General features: G+C 35.6%; 1 protein-coding gene across 6 annotated transcripts in view; it reads right to left on the bottom strand.

Moving 5' to 3' along the window:
- The window catches only part of UTRN (utrophin), a 341969-nt gene that overhangs the window by 9492 nt on the left and 319013 nt on the right, over nucleotides 1-13464 (bottom strand). For all 6 annotated transcript variants that reach the window (XM_041423524.1, XM_041423522.1, XM_041423525.1 and 3 more), the window contains 3 exons: nucleotides 12457-12522; nucleotides 4597-4755; nucleotides 3960-4203 (listed from right to left, as the gene is read on the bottom strand). In XM_041423524.1, coding sequence (XP_041279458.1) covers nucleotides 3960-4203; nucleotides 4597-4755; nucleotides 12457-12522 — 469 coding nt within the window. The remainder of the gene's footprint in view (nucleotides 1-3959; nucleotides 4204-4596; nucleotides 4756-12456; nucleotides 12523-13464) is intronic.

The following is a 13464-nucleotide window of genomic DNA, read 5'->3' as shown; positions in this document are numbered from 1 at the left end:
TGCAATAAAAAGAAAAGCCTAAACAAATCAAACTCTTCTTCCAAATTAAGGACAATATTGTTAAGCAGCTGAAGAGTGGGGTTTGGAGCAGAAAGTGAAGGTTTGTGGTAGTGATATAATTGCCTTAGTAAAATCACCAGATACTGGAAAATGTTAAATGCAAACCAGCTGAGGATACAGATATACTGGCATGTATTTACATGATTTAACAATTTTATTGTTGGAGAATTTGAGAAAAATAGCAGTAGAAAATCACATTCTATTTGACTCCAATTATATAACACCGACAAAATAAGAGCTCTTCCATCCTAACTCACTTCAGGCATCATGAAGTTCATGTATCCTTATTCAAAACAACACAACAGATATCCCTTAAGACAGAAACCAAAAACAAATAGCTCTAGATTATTATTATTATTATACAGCTGCTGCTGCTTGAAAGAAATAAAAGCAGGGATACTGAGTATGCCTCTATAGGGATAAAGGAGAGGTTTCCAACTCCAGTCTTGGGGAGTTTTCAAACTTTTTTTAGGTAAAAACAAACAAGGATATGAAAGGAAAAATAAGTCCTTCTCCAGAAAACAATAAAATTGTGGTTTTGTTTCTGTATTACAGCAGTTTTTAAAGCAGATCAAAGGAGATATTTATTTCAACCAGTTCTAATCTACAGGCCTTATTTCACTATGCCTCCTTCTGGTGTTTTTCCCAAAGAAGAGTCTGAAGTGCTCTGTAGCTTAATGGACAGCTAAGACATACCTGCTCTTTCCTTAACTTCTGTTCCTTTGGTAAAAACCAAACAAAACCTCAGTGTCCCCAGTCTGAATCACCAGAAACTTCAAAAATGCTAATTTTACTACCACATTCATTACAGATGTTTCTTCTTCCTCCAGAATTTTTCTCCCAGCTATAAAAGAAACAAACTCTCCTGTGCTTTTCTGATAAAGCTCTTCTGCTTTCAGCTGGAGAGAGAGTTGCAGCCCCTATTTACTCTCTGTCTGATCATACAGCTGTTGACAGATGATTTTAGCTCCCACTAACTTCAATATCACATCCAATATGAAGCCTCTATTCAGCAGCTCAGAGAAAAATCCAAACAGACTTTAAATGCCCTTCATAATAGGTCTCACTTTGACTTTGCAAACGCAGTATCTATAAAGGCCGAAGAAAGAAAAATGAGAATGAATACTTTGTTTTTTCTCTGTCTGATTAACATGCTGGTATCAAAGCTGTCACATGCCAGTTCTGTTTCACCTTCCTCTTTGGCACCCTAATCAATCAGGCAGACAAAAATGACAACATACTGTGACAGCTACCAATCCTTTGGACTTGCTAAAGTAAAAATAGTATGGTAACCTCAGAATTGTGACCTGAAGTAGACAAATGTGCAGTGAGGATGCATGCATATTTCTGCTGAAGGTGCTCTCTAAAGAATGTCCTAGAATGCTCTCATCTAGATTAAGCAGTTACTACATGAAAGTTTCCAAATTTCATTAACTCTCTACCCCCATATCTTTGTGTAGACAGACTCACTCCAATCTTTTGGAGAAAAAAAGAGTAGTTCCAGTATTTTATACCCAGTGTATAAAACATCAGTCAGGAGGCTAGTGGAGAAGAGGAATGGGGAGAGTTGCTGTTGATAGAATAGACAAACAGAGATGGCATGAAATGCCAGCCATGGCAAAGATATTACTGTAAGACAGTTGTGTCCTTTAATACTAGTAATTTTATTGTGGTTATATATTTTGAGATTGAGACTTATGAGTATCTTTCTTGCAAATCATCCATCTCATTAATAAGAAAAGGTATTCCTTTCATCCCCTAAAAATAACTGGGACAGCCAGTAAAAGCAAAGGAAACAAATAACTATAAGTAGGCCTCCAATAAAGTCCTTCCCCAAGCAGTGAAAGAGATAAAGGCTGTCCTAAAAGGTAGTGGCCAAGCTGTCAGAACACAAACACGCTGAAAAGTGGTCATTTTTTTTCAGAAAGGGGGCAGTAATAGAAATCAGTGTTGCTTCATAATTCTATGAATGTCAAAATAAATTTCAAAGAACATTACTAAAATTTATATTATTTATAATTTTGGAATCCCCATCAGGGGAGTAGCTTCAACATTCTGGAAATAGCTTGTAAAACATCTGGTGAATTAAGTAATGATATGTATAGAAAGGCACATTGAAAAGCCACAGATAGGTTATAAAACAAATAATGCAGATCTTCTCATATACTTGACTCTGTATGAGCCACTTTATTAAATGACAGAGTAGAAACAAAGACCTTAGGAAATAATACTCAGAACAATCAGAAGCATGGCATGACTCCCACAGAAAGTCCACAATGCAGACAGAAAGCAAAAGAGCAACAGTATACAGTAAATGAGTTGTAAACCGTCAGAAATTTTGAAAAATGTCACCTCTATTCTGCTTTACCCTATCTGAACCCAAAAGCTGCAGAATGCCGAGAAAATTCCAAAGACAGAAATAAGAATTACTGTCCCTTCTCCCACCCATTTTATCACAACAAAAATGTATACCCTAAAGGTGTTACTAAGAATGGTGTAAGGATTCCAAAATGATTACAAAAATGTGAGATCATCCTCAGCTACATTAGGGAAAGGAAAAAAAAGGGTTTTAAGGGGTGAACAAGTTTCTGCTCTAAGCACTAAGCTGCAAGGGACCATGGGTTTGGCAGAACTCTGTTCTATTCAACTGTTTCTTTGCAGATTTTAAACCCTTCTCTGAAAGACCAAGTATTGACCACATATCCCAAGATCATTACTTTATAAAATATTATTAACAATGCACCGGTTACTATCTTCCCTATGAAATATTACAGCTACTCAAATACTGATTAAAATGCTAGAATAACAGTAGCAACAAAAAAATTTACTCTGCTAAAGGGGTAGGGAAATAATTGGAACAGATGCATCTAAATCCTATTGAGCCAAACCTATCTAGAAAACTGACAAAGTCAGCCAGTGAAACAAACAGCAAATACCTTAATCCCTGTAATGAGAGTATGATCTACAGCAGGAACTTGGACCATTTTAATACCTGGTTTATGTAGCCTGTTTCTTGGCTTAGTTAAATCCCCTACTACATCTGACTCATGGAAGGCAGGAAATACTTGCCTTACTGTACTCTGACCCAAACATAATGATTAATTAGAAGAAAACATTCATACAGATTTATCTTCATTAGTCAAGCTTCCACACATGATATAGTACAAACTACCATCCCTAACAATACCTATGTTGCTCCTGTTATTATGGTATTATGGTGCATGATGCTTCTGTTATTTCTACAAGCCAGGTGTGCACATGCTGACTTCTAAAGCAATCGGTGTTCCTTCTGCCAACAAGAAAACCCTATAATCTCCAGCTACCAGCACTTGCTAGAAGTCTCTTACCTCTAACATTTACTTGTGTGAAAGACCACTTTGCTGTAGCTTTCTGGTGATATGCCACTCAAGAGGAACTGGATTTTTAATTTAATTAATTGCTCCTTTGTATTTCAGACATATCTTTGGCCATCTGTCTCTGGCATGCTAAGAGAGGCCTGAGTGACTAACTGTGATAACAAATAAACATATTATTTAAGGAAAGCATCTGGTAAAACTGAAGTCAAACATGGAATGGAATGTGGCTAGCATCATTACTTGGAGTAGGACCTATATTTTCTTCCCATGCTTTTTAATTAATGAAAAGCTATTGCTCTTGTTTGTGTTATTCTCAGTGTTTCCTAAGTTCCCATGATCACTCCAGCACTTGCAATCATTTTCTGCTCATTTGACATTAACCATGGGTTATACTAGAGGGTAACAAAAAACATCTCATTAGAAATGACTGATTGCAGCAGACCTAGAGTACATGGTGAAAATACCTGCCGTAAAATGTCAATGCCTTTGCTCCACCAAGAAATCCATTGTGCAGAAACAATATGGGGCAAAGTGTACATGTACCTGCTCGAGTAGCTGCCGTAGCCTGTGAAGCTGAGACTCCAATTGTTTATTGTGATCTTCCAGTATTTGCATCCTTGCTTCCAGGCGACCTTTATGCTGCCTCAGGAGTTTAGCTTCAGCAATGAGCTCGGCATCTTCAGAAGCATGCTGAGGTGACACAACAGAGTCAGGAGGTGATGCAAGCGGGTTTATTCCTCTCCGAAGATGTTGCTCCTTTAGTTGCTCATATTCTATCTGCAGACTCCTGGGATATTTAAAAGTGGAGGAGAATAATGACTTGATCAAGTAAATGAAAATAAAAGACTTCTCAGATCAAACAATGTTAGCATCTCCAACTAACAACACAAAGAGCTCAAACAAAGACAAGGTGTTGGCTTGTATTTTATGGGGGATTGAAAAAAAGGCAGTGAAGTAAAAGTGAAACTAATTTATTTCTTCTCAGACACCTCCCTCTTCTAACAGAGCCAGCCTATGCACAATATATATTGACTTGATTGTGGATTGTTGTTTGGGTTGTTTTTTTTTTTTTTTTGCTAAAATCATAACTTCTAGGTCTTTCTCGTCTTCAACATAGTACATGCATGGCTCAAACAACAACAAAATGACAATTCAGACACCAGTACAATGATTATGAGACCTTTGCTCTTCCTCAAGGTCAGCAATGATACGCTCCAACTCTCCCCGCTCTTCCTTCTCCACCGACTTGAGTATCTGAGCAGGACTCTGTGGCTGACTCACAGGTGACTCTCCTCCCAGTGTCTGACAATACTGCTGGATAAGGGCATGCTCATCCTCTCTGAAACAATAAAACAACACAGATAAAGACAGAGCAGTAAAACATTTATTATGTGAGCAAACATCTCTATCAAGCTGAGGGATTTTGTTTGTTTATGGAAAAAGACTAAGCGAGACAAAATTAAGCCTGAAAAACATACTGAAAGGAAACCATATAAACAAACAATGCACAGGGGAAAAAAAAGATTAATTTGCAGTAAAGGATCAATTTAGTTTAATCTATGCATAAAGAACAAATGTTGCTAGTGGCTTGAAAAGAATGAGTGAAAACAAGAATCAGCAATCAAAGTTGACTGATTTGAAATGTCTTACATAAAACAAGCATCTTCTAGATACATTTTCAACAATATTTAACATTTTTGAAATTCTTAGGAGTTAATCTTGGTTTGCTCAACTTAGCTGATAAGATTAGAGAACAAAAAGTTCCATTTTTCTCCCCCTATTTTGATATACACATACAAGACTTTGAAATTCTGCATTGGTAGTAGGTTTCCTTCTTAGACATTCAGGAACAGAAATAAACTGTAACACTGTCCTTCTCCTGACTCACATGAAATTACCTTCTGGTAAGGAGTTACAGAAGTCCTGACACTCAATTATGCTTTAATACCCAAGTGAATTTGGTTTTGTATAGATGTGCCTTACTTTCCAAGCTGCTGGCTTTTCTCCATAAATAAAGTCAGATGCATAGAAAGTGAAAGATACCACATCCTAAAACCAGTTTACTTGCTTAGTTACTCAAGAAATATTTATCTTGGTTACTCAAGAATCAACAACAGAAAATCATATACTATTCATTTTTACTGCTGCAGCAGTAAAAATGATGAAGAAAACCCTCCTTAAATTATTTCCTTTAATTGACTACAAACCAAATACTGCACACCTTATGATATCATAAAGTATTGGTACAAACTTTACCCTAAGGATCTCCTCCTGTTAAAGCATGGTCAGAACAGTGTGACACACCCATGGGCAGTATATACACACATATTCAGATATTATTTAGAAAAGAGACTTTTTCACATTAAAAATATTTTATGTGCTAACTTTTTCCCTCCAATTGTTGGAAAGTAGCAGCTGCAAATTCTGCTATCCACTGGTTATGGAATGAAAAGCATCCTCAAGGACTGCCTTTACAAACACATACAAAAAATCAGAAGTTCACTGTATGTAAAGTATTTATTTTCCAAATAAAAGTGTAATGGAGATTTTCAGGAGGCTTTTAAAAAATTCCTGTCAGTCAATTTAACATCTTTCATCACAGAATTTCCAAATGTACTGTCTCATTTGAATGAATACTAAAACCAGTTATGTAGAAAAGTATACCCTGGAAGAAAAGGCTGTTATTTCTGTGGTGAGAAATAGTCTATAAATAAATGCATGTACAAGTGAAACTCATTAGGTGTCTTATGGGACATGCATATGGATTGGGGGGTACCTCAGAAATAAGTTCAAACTCTTGGGACAAAAGGAGAAAATGCTCATGACAGGAACAGATGAGAGTTGCATAAATACTGCTTGTGAAATGAAAAACCTTACTTTGTCCTGTTAAATTACTGTTAAATCAGCATACCAATTCTAAATGAAAAGCATCATCAGTATTAGAAACAAGACAAAAAAGTCAAAGATTTAATAAATCCTGATTCCTGGTGTGTCTCTCTTGAAAAAGTACTTCTATCATTTAGCAAAATGATTTGGTTCTTTGTAGTACTGCCTAAGAGAAAATTTGTACTGAAGACTAATCTCATGGTAGAACAGCACCAAATTATTTCTTCCCAAGGATAACTATTCACTATCTACCCAAAGCTATCATGTGGATTCCACTTTCCAACCCGTCTTTGAGACTTGAAAATTTAGACTTGCACAACCAAATAAATGTACATCAATAACGCTGTGCCTGCTGAAAAATATCCGAACAAGAAAAAAATATAGCCTGTGACAGTTCTGTCCACTGGATGAAAAACCTAATTATTGACTTTTGCTTTTAAAAATCAGTAGAAAGTTTAAAGAAAAGAATGTACATTCACTTATTTCTTAGCTGTCTTGCTGTTGTCACTACAGAAATGACAACATGGATCTCCCCTGCAAATGAATACATTTAATGAATTTTTCATTAAATACATATATAGAGAGTTAAATGTAATTGGGGCTGCATGTGCATTTAAGTCCTTAAAAAAATAGGGACATCCAATAGTGCTAGCTGAAAAAGAAACAGAAAGAAACAGATCAGTGTTCCTTTTCTGCCCATAATCTACAAAACAAAACAAAAAAAAAATGCCTTTAACTGCTTTATCTTCTTCACTACTTGAGTGATCTCAGGGAAATTCATAATCACTAGTGTTTTTCATTAATAGTTCATGTCTACTTAAAATTAAAACAAAGGCTAGTGCAGTTAATGGAGTTTGGATCCCATCCCGAAGTGATAATTAAAACCTCATTGTACTTCCATACCCTTTAGTCATTCTGACAAATATACCCTACCCCTTTTAACAAAAATTTTTGCCAAAGTGATGTAACCCCTCTGGGGGCTTCAAACAGCCCTGCAAAACATGCAGAGTACCCTGTGACTGAAATGGCCACAGCGAGCCAAGTGTGATGGCAAGTCAATGTCACACCTTGGGTGAGCACAGAAACAGATTTAAAGCAGGCAGGCGAGAGAAACACAGCTTCATTATCCAGGCTTCAAAACACTGCATGTGAATTTAAGTTATACTCTGTGACTACACATAAGCCTTCTTTTGTGCAAGGGTGTTGATGATGTCAGGAAACGTTCACTTGACATAGTTTAGTCTGGTTATTTTCATTAGGCATCAAAAAGCTGCTGTCTATGTTTTGAAATGGTGAAATTGTTTATAAACAAAATTTAGGACACCTAAACTGGATCTTTTTTAAAATAAGGCTCTGTAAAGCTGGATTTATTATATTTATTGGAGTCTGTTAAACCTGAGAATCTGTCAAGATTTTGCATTAGTTGTAACTTCAATTTTTAATGAAACCCATAAAGGCTGTTAAAGAATGAGTTTACACAGTAAATGCTTACATACTGTATTGTGATCCAGTAGATGAGATCAACACAGCTAAATACAGGAAATTTTATATTTTAGTCTCAAAGTTATTCAGTCTAGAAAAAGCTTCATTTCCCTTCTCTCCCACTGGTTCAGAGCCTCAGAAAGCCTACTGGAGAGGCTGTGAATATTGATTGCTCTTGTTTTAGGCATTACACATTGCAACTGACAGCACGCTTTTCTCACAGGCACTTGATAAAGGAAGTCTTCTGAAGCAAAACTGTATTTCACCATGTTTTCTACCTTTGGTCTGTCTTACAAAATTACTACTTTAGAAAAACACAACCTTGAACCTGCACCAATAAATCTCATAATTAGGGCAGATTCATTAGTAGCACAGAAGTCCCAGGACAGGGCTTCAAATGACCTACAACATAAGGTCATTGTTCTATGCCAGGCAAATACTTTCAGCTTGAGAATCTGGGACATTGTTCTGTTGAAATGGTAGGAGATGGTGATCAGTAATCAAAATAAAAGCATCATGTAAAATTTAATTGCTCAATCTTTCTTGGTGGTTATTTTATTGAATACCCTGTGCGCTTTGAGGAACAAGTAGAAGTACACAAAGTCCTTTGACAGCAGAGGCTGCAGTTCCTATTCTGCATTTCACCATAGTAAAAAGGAGCAAACAAGACATCCCAGTAGGTCAGACTTGAAAGAAGTACATCTCAGAGGAAAAGAACACCCCAACAAAGAGGCCTAGGGGAAACAGCCTTTGAAGGGTCTTATTTTCTTTGTGGACATATATTTTCAAGATGTCTATTCCAAAACGTGCATTGTGCATGGAGGAAGCAAGAGGCAAATAAAGCCGCATATAACCTCTCTTTTGTTTGACTATGTTGTAGAAAGAAAATATAGATTTCTTTACCATCACTTTTCATCAGTGTATTATTTTATCTGATTAAGAAAACTGCTAAATTTGATTAAAGATAGGAAGATGTGGCTATTTGCGAACTTACGCCATTGACAATTTTCATTTTTGCTGTAGATCTCATACTAAGCACCATGTGTTCTAGTACAAATAAAGTACTCGACCTACTGATGCTATGAGACATACTAGAATAAGGATGCAAAAGGTACTCAAAAATACTTTATCTAATTTACTTGCTCTTCTCCTGATTTTACCATACAATGAAACTAATTTCTCCTTGTGACAGGATACCTTTCAACCCCTTACATCATTCACAGTACTCAGTTACATAGTGAGGCTCCAGTTTGACTTACACCACATTAAGTAGCAGTGCCAGGTAAAAGTATCAATGATCTTCACTTTGAACCTGTTCCTACTTCTGAACCTGAGTGCAGAGTCCCCTGACAAGTAAAGTTTCAGATATGTTCCAACTCTGCCTTAAGATGAGTGTGAAATAGCATCAACAATGCTATGGATGTGAAGATATCTGCTCGTAAAGGCACAAACCAGAAAATAGCTATTAAGCATCTGCATTTATTCTGGAAGTATTTATACTATGCCCACTGCAATTCCCTTCAGCACGGGCTGGTCAGGATAGTTCATATGTTACAGGAATAGGAGAGTTACCCTCTTGTCCCATTTCTCTAACAATTTTTATTTTCATTCTAATACATGATTTATCAAATTGTGAAGCACAGCATTCTGTTAGGAACTATTTATCATTTCTTGTTGTGAAGACTTAATTTTTTCCTTATGCTCATCTTCATTTATGAATAGGTAAGTCTGCTTTAAAGACAGAGATGCTTTTGCATTAATTAAAGCCAAATAAAATCCGTCACAACATTCTAGCCTAAACATTTAGAACTGTCTAATGTCAGAAGAAGATGACATGAAAGGAAAACATTTCTATTCAGTATATTTCTACCAGAAAATTCATGCGTGAGAGCATTAGAATGTTTTTAAAGAAGCTGGATATACTACAGTAGAGACTGTGCCTTTTTTTTGCTATCTACAACTATTTTTCTGATTAAGGAAAATGCATTTTTTTAATGGACTTCACATATCTTTTGAAAAGGGGAGGGTTGGAAAGGCTTAGTCAGAGAGATAAAAGTCACAATGACATTCAAGAAAACAGGTTAGTTAAAACCCAAGAATTATCGTTGATGAGTGCTTTCTTAATCAAATGGTATATTGAAAAATGTTCCTGAAAATAAACTCATTATGTTTAACTTAGAGCAGAAGTTCTCTTATTCAAATGTAGATGACTTTTTACACATAATCTCTGAAGCATGAAGAATATTAAAAGTATTGTGAACTTGATAAGACCAAAGAAGTAACTTTCAAAATCAAGTGCAACACTGCCTCTGTTCTATATTCACAGTAAACTGAAGAACTCTTCAGGACCAATAAAAGTAAGATCATGAAGCAGAAATCCAATTATGAGAAGCAAAGAATTTGATTTCCAAATTAGTAATTATTTCCTGAATGTTTGAAATAATACTGTAAAAAAACAAAAAACAAAAAACCAGTTTGGCTCAGAGCTCTACATCTGAACTGAAAAAAACTAAACATGTATTCACATTTCAAATTGCTCCTTTGAATTCTATCCATATAAGAATGGTTAGACCATCCCCTCCATGAAAAAGCATGCTGCTTCATCCTTCATGAAGAAGCATGCTCTTCTTTCAAGCAAAGTATTTTAAATCTCAAATTGTTAGTACACTAATAGTGTATTACCTATCTATAGATAGATAGAATAATTTCATTATCAAATTTTAAACAGTAAATTAAAGTATTACTGAGACCAACAGTATTTTTCAACTAATTTTTTTTTAAAGGCCATTTAACATTTCTATGTTAAGTGGCATTTTAAAAAATAAGAATAGGTTTGAACTATAATCCTAAACTCCCAAAATTTCAGCAATTTCTGATCCAAACTGGGATACAAATTTCACAGCTCTGTAGTTCCCTGGAGGAAAAACCTCTCCATCAAGAAGGGCTGTCAAGCACTGGAACAAGTAGCCCAGGGCAGTGCTTGAGGCACCATCACCGGAGGTATTTAAGGGAGGTAGATGTGGCACTTGGTAACATGGTTTAGTGGTGGGCTTGGACAGCTGCATTAATGATCGTAAAGGTCTCTTCCAACTTAAATGATTCCATGAATATAGTTTAAACTTTAAACCACAGGCTTTCAGAATTTTGAGTACTTCAGTACTTATGCCTTAATGAGAGCATGCACTGTCATCTGCAAATAAAACAGAAGGTGCCTTTTTGTACAAGGTTACTTTCTTGCCCATATTTTGTTTGTGTAACAGTCCCCAGACTGAGACCCAAATTCAGAGATCCCTCTCACTTGTTGGTACACAAGCTTTCCATCTTGATTCTTTTTCTAAGGAAAAGGAATAAAGGGAAATTGCTTTAAAATCAACAGCTGATTTGCCAATAAAAATCAAACATGCACCCTGCCTTTGGGATGGATGGTTGTTTTGTCTTTGTATGTGAGTAGGCTCATTAATTTCCAAATACACAACTCAAGCATATGAGCATTTAGCTGCCTTCAAGTTTGCAGCTTTCCTGCCAAATGACAGTATGTTTGCTCTTCTTTTTTTGTGGAAGGGAAATCAAAAGGGAATATTTTGGCTGCATTTCTCTCACTGGTGAGTGTGCCAATGACAGAAACACATTAAAACAGTTTGCATGAAAAAGTTTTATTTGGTATGTAAATAGAGTTAATTAATCAGGAAAGAGGAAACATTTAAAGGGTTTCTTTCAAGCATGTATTCTTGTGAAGAAGTATGTGCTTCTTTTAAGCAAAGTATTTTAAATCTCAAATTGTTAGTACACTAATAGTGTATTACCTATCTAAAGATAGAATAATTTCATTATTAAAATTTAAAACAGTAAATGAAAGTATTACTGAGACCAACAGTATTTTTTAACTAAAGCTGAAAAAGAACAATTTCAGTTTTCCCCTTTAAAAATGCTGATGGTATTTGCTAATAACTTAGAAGAGGCAGAGTTCTACAATGCTGATTTAATTAACTGAACTGATGATAAAGTGAGGTTAAAACATTTGTTTCTACATTTTAAAAAAAATTATTAAATCAATCAGCAATTCAAGGGATTCTATGTTTTCCAAGCATAGAACCAATACATTTTAATTAGTTTTACAGTAAAGGTGACACAATTTCAAAAAAAGAAAAAAAGTGAAAATTGGTAAAATGGAGGACTATGTTTACTACACAGGACAATTCCAGGTACAAACAGATGGATCAGCAGCCAGAAAACTGAAATATAAACAAGAAGCAGCAAGACTGTTCTCACTCAGAAGAATTTTCAAAGTACAGATGATTTTTTATTTTAATAAGAAAGTTGCCTAGGGTCTAGCAAAAGCCTAGAAAAGGATTATTTTCTATTATACTATGATAAAAGCAGAACAGGAATGCAAAGTAGAATGCACAGAGCTGTGGCCTTTTATGAGTCACATGAAATACCCTCACTTTTGAAGCAGAATGGTTGACAAACACAGAGTTCCCACACACTGTCAAGTGAACACCACCAATTTCTACAATTGGTGCTTGGAATAATTAAATTATGGAGGCATCCTTGGGATCATACTTATTAGCTGCTCTCACTGGGACTAAGTCCTGTGTTAGAACTGCTGAAGACTTTAGCATGAACCTATAACCAAAGTTCCTGAGAGGCACAGTAAGTCTGAGTTACTTACACACTTCCTGTGGTGGAGCTGCTGTCCATGAGGAAGGAGCCATTGGTCCTTTCCATCTGTGCAAGCCTGAAAGGCAGGGAAAGACCACAACTTTCAGACAACATGCTGCACAATTTAAACAGTGGCAGTGGGAAAATCAATTCCACTTAGAAACAGCTCAGATATGGCAATCTTTGTATACATGATTAGGAATAATCTTCTAGATTTTGTGATGAAAACCTATAATCCAGAGGACTTTCATGAGAAACTTGTGCTATGATTAATTAATTCTACTTGCCAAACAACAACAAAAAAGTGTATTTTCTCCCTCTATCATAATTATCATTAGCATCACCACAACTCGCATGGCAAAATTAGTTAAAGAGATGTTTTCACAGATGGTTTTCTTTTTGAATTTTCTAAAGCTGGACTAACAAAAGAGGATGAATCCTTTTTAAATATAGCACATGCAATATCTGAAATGATGCTCAGCAAATAATACCACACTGTGGACAGACAAGTCCTGTAAAACACCACAAAAAGCAGCGTAATTACAGGAAATCATTGCCTACAGTTCCACATTTTGGAAGCAATTAATCTAAAAAGACCAGATTATCAGACTGTATATACAAAGTCACACAGTTCTTTAAAATCAAAGCAGAATTTTTCTATCTATTCAGGTTTCCAGGAAATACATACCTTATGTACATAAGAGATGTACATAAAAATTTAGGAACACTTAATGCTCTACACTATATTCAACTGCACCAAACAAGGCTATTTCCTTTAGTATAAAGATATCTTAATTTCACATATATTTTTGCAAGTGCATTATGCATTACTATAGACATCTTCAAACTTCCTTTTGAAGGGAGTGTGCAAGGCCCTAAAGAACAGGGAAATCTGGTGATTTCTTTTAGAATGGAGCAAGTTTGCCCTTCTCTACATTTGTTACTATTTCTGTGGTTGAAGAAGAAGAATAAATGAAGGCACACACTGGATGTCAATTTGATTGTCTATTTAATCTTG

Source organism: Onychostruthus taczanowskii, unplaced genomic scaffold (assembly GCF_017590055.1).
Source record: "Onychostruthus taczanowskii isolate IOZ18803 unplaced genomic scaffold, ASM1759005v1 scaffold78, whole genome shotgun sequence".
NCBI classification, from domain to species: Eukaryota; Metazoa; Chordata; class Aves; order Passeriformes; family Passeridae; genus Onychostruthus; species Onychostruthus taczanowskii.
Note: the sequence above shows the minus strand (reverse complement) of the source record. Positions and strands in the feature narration are given on the sequence as shown.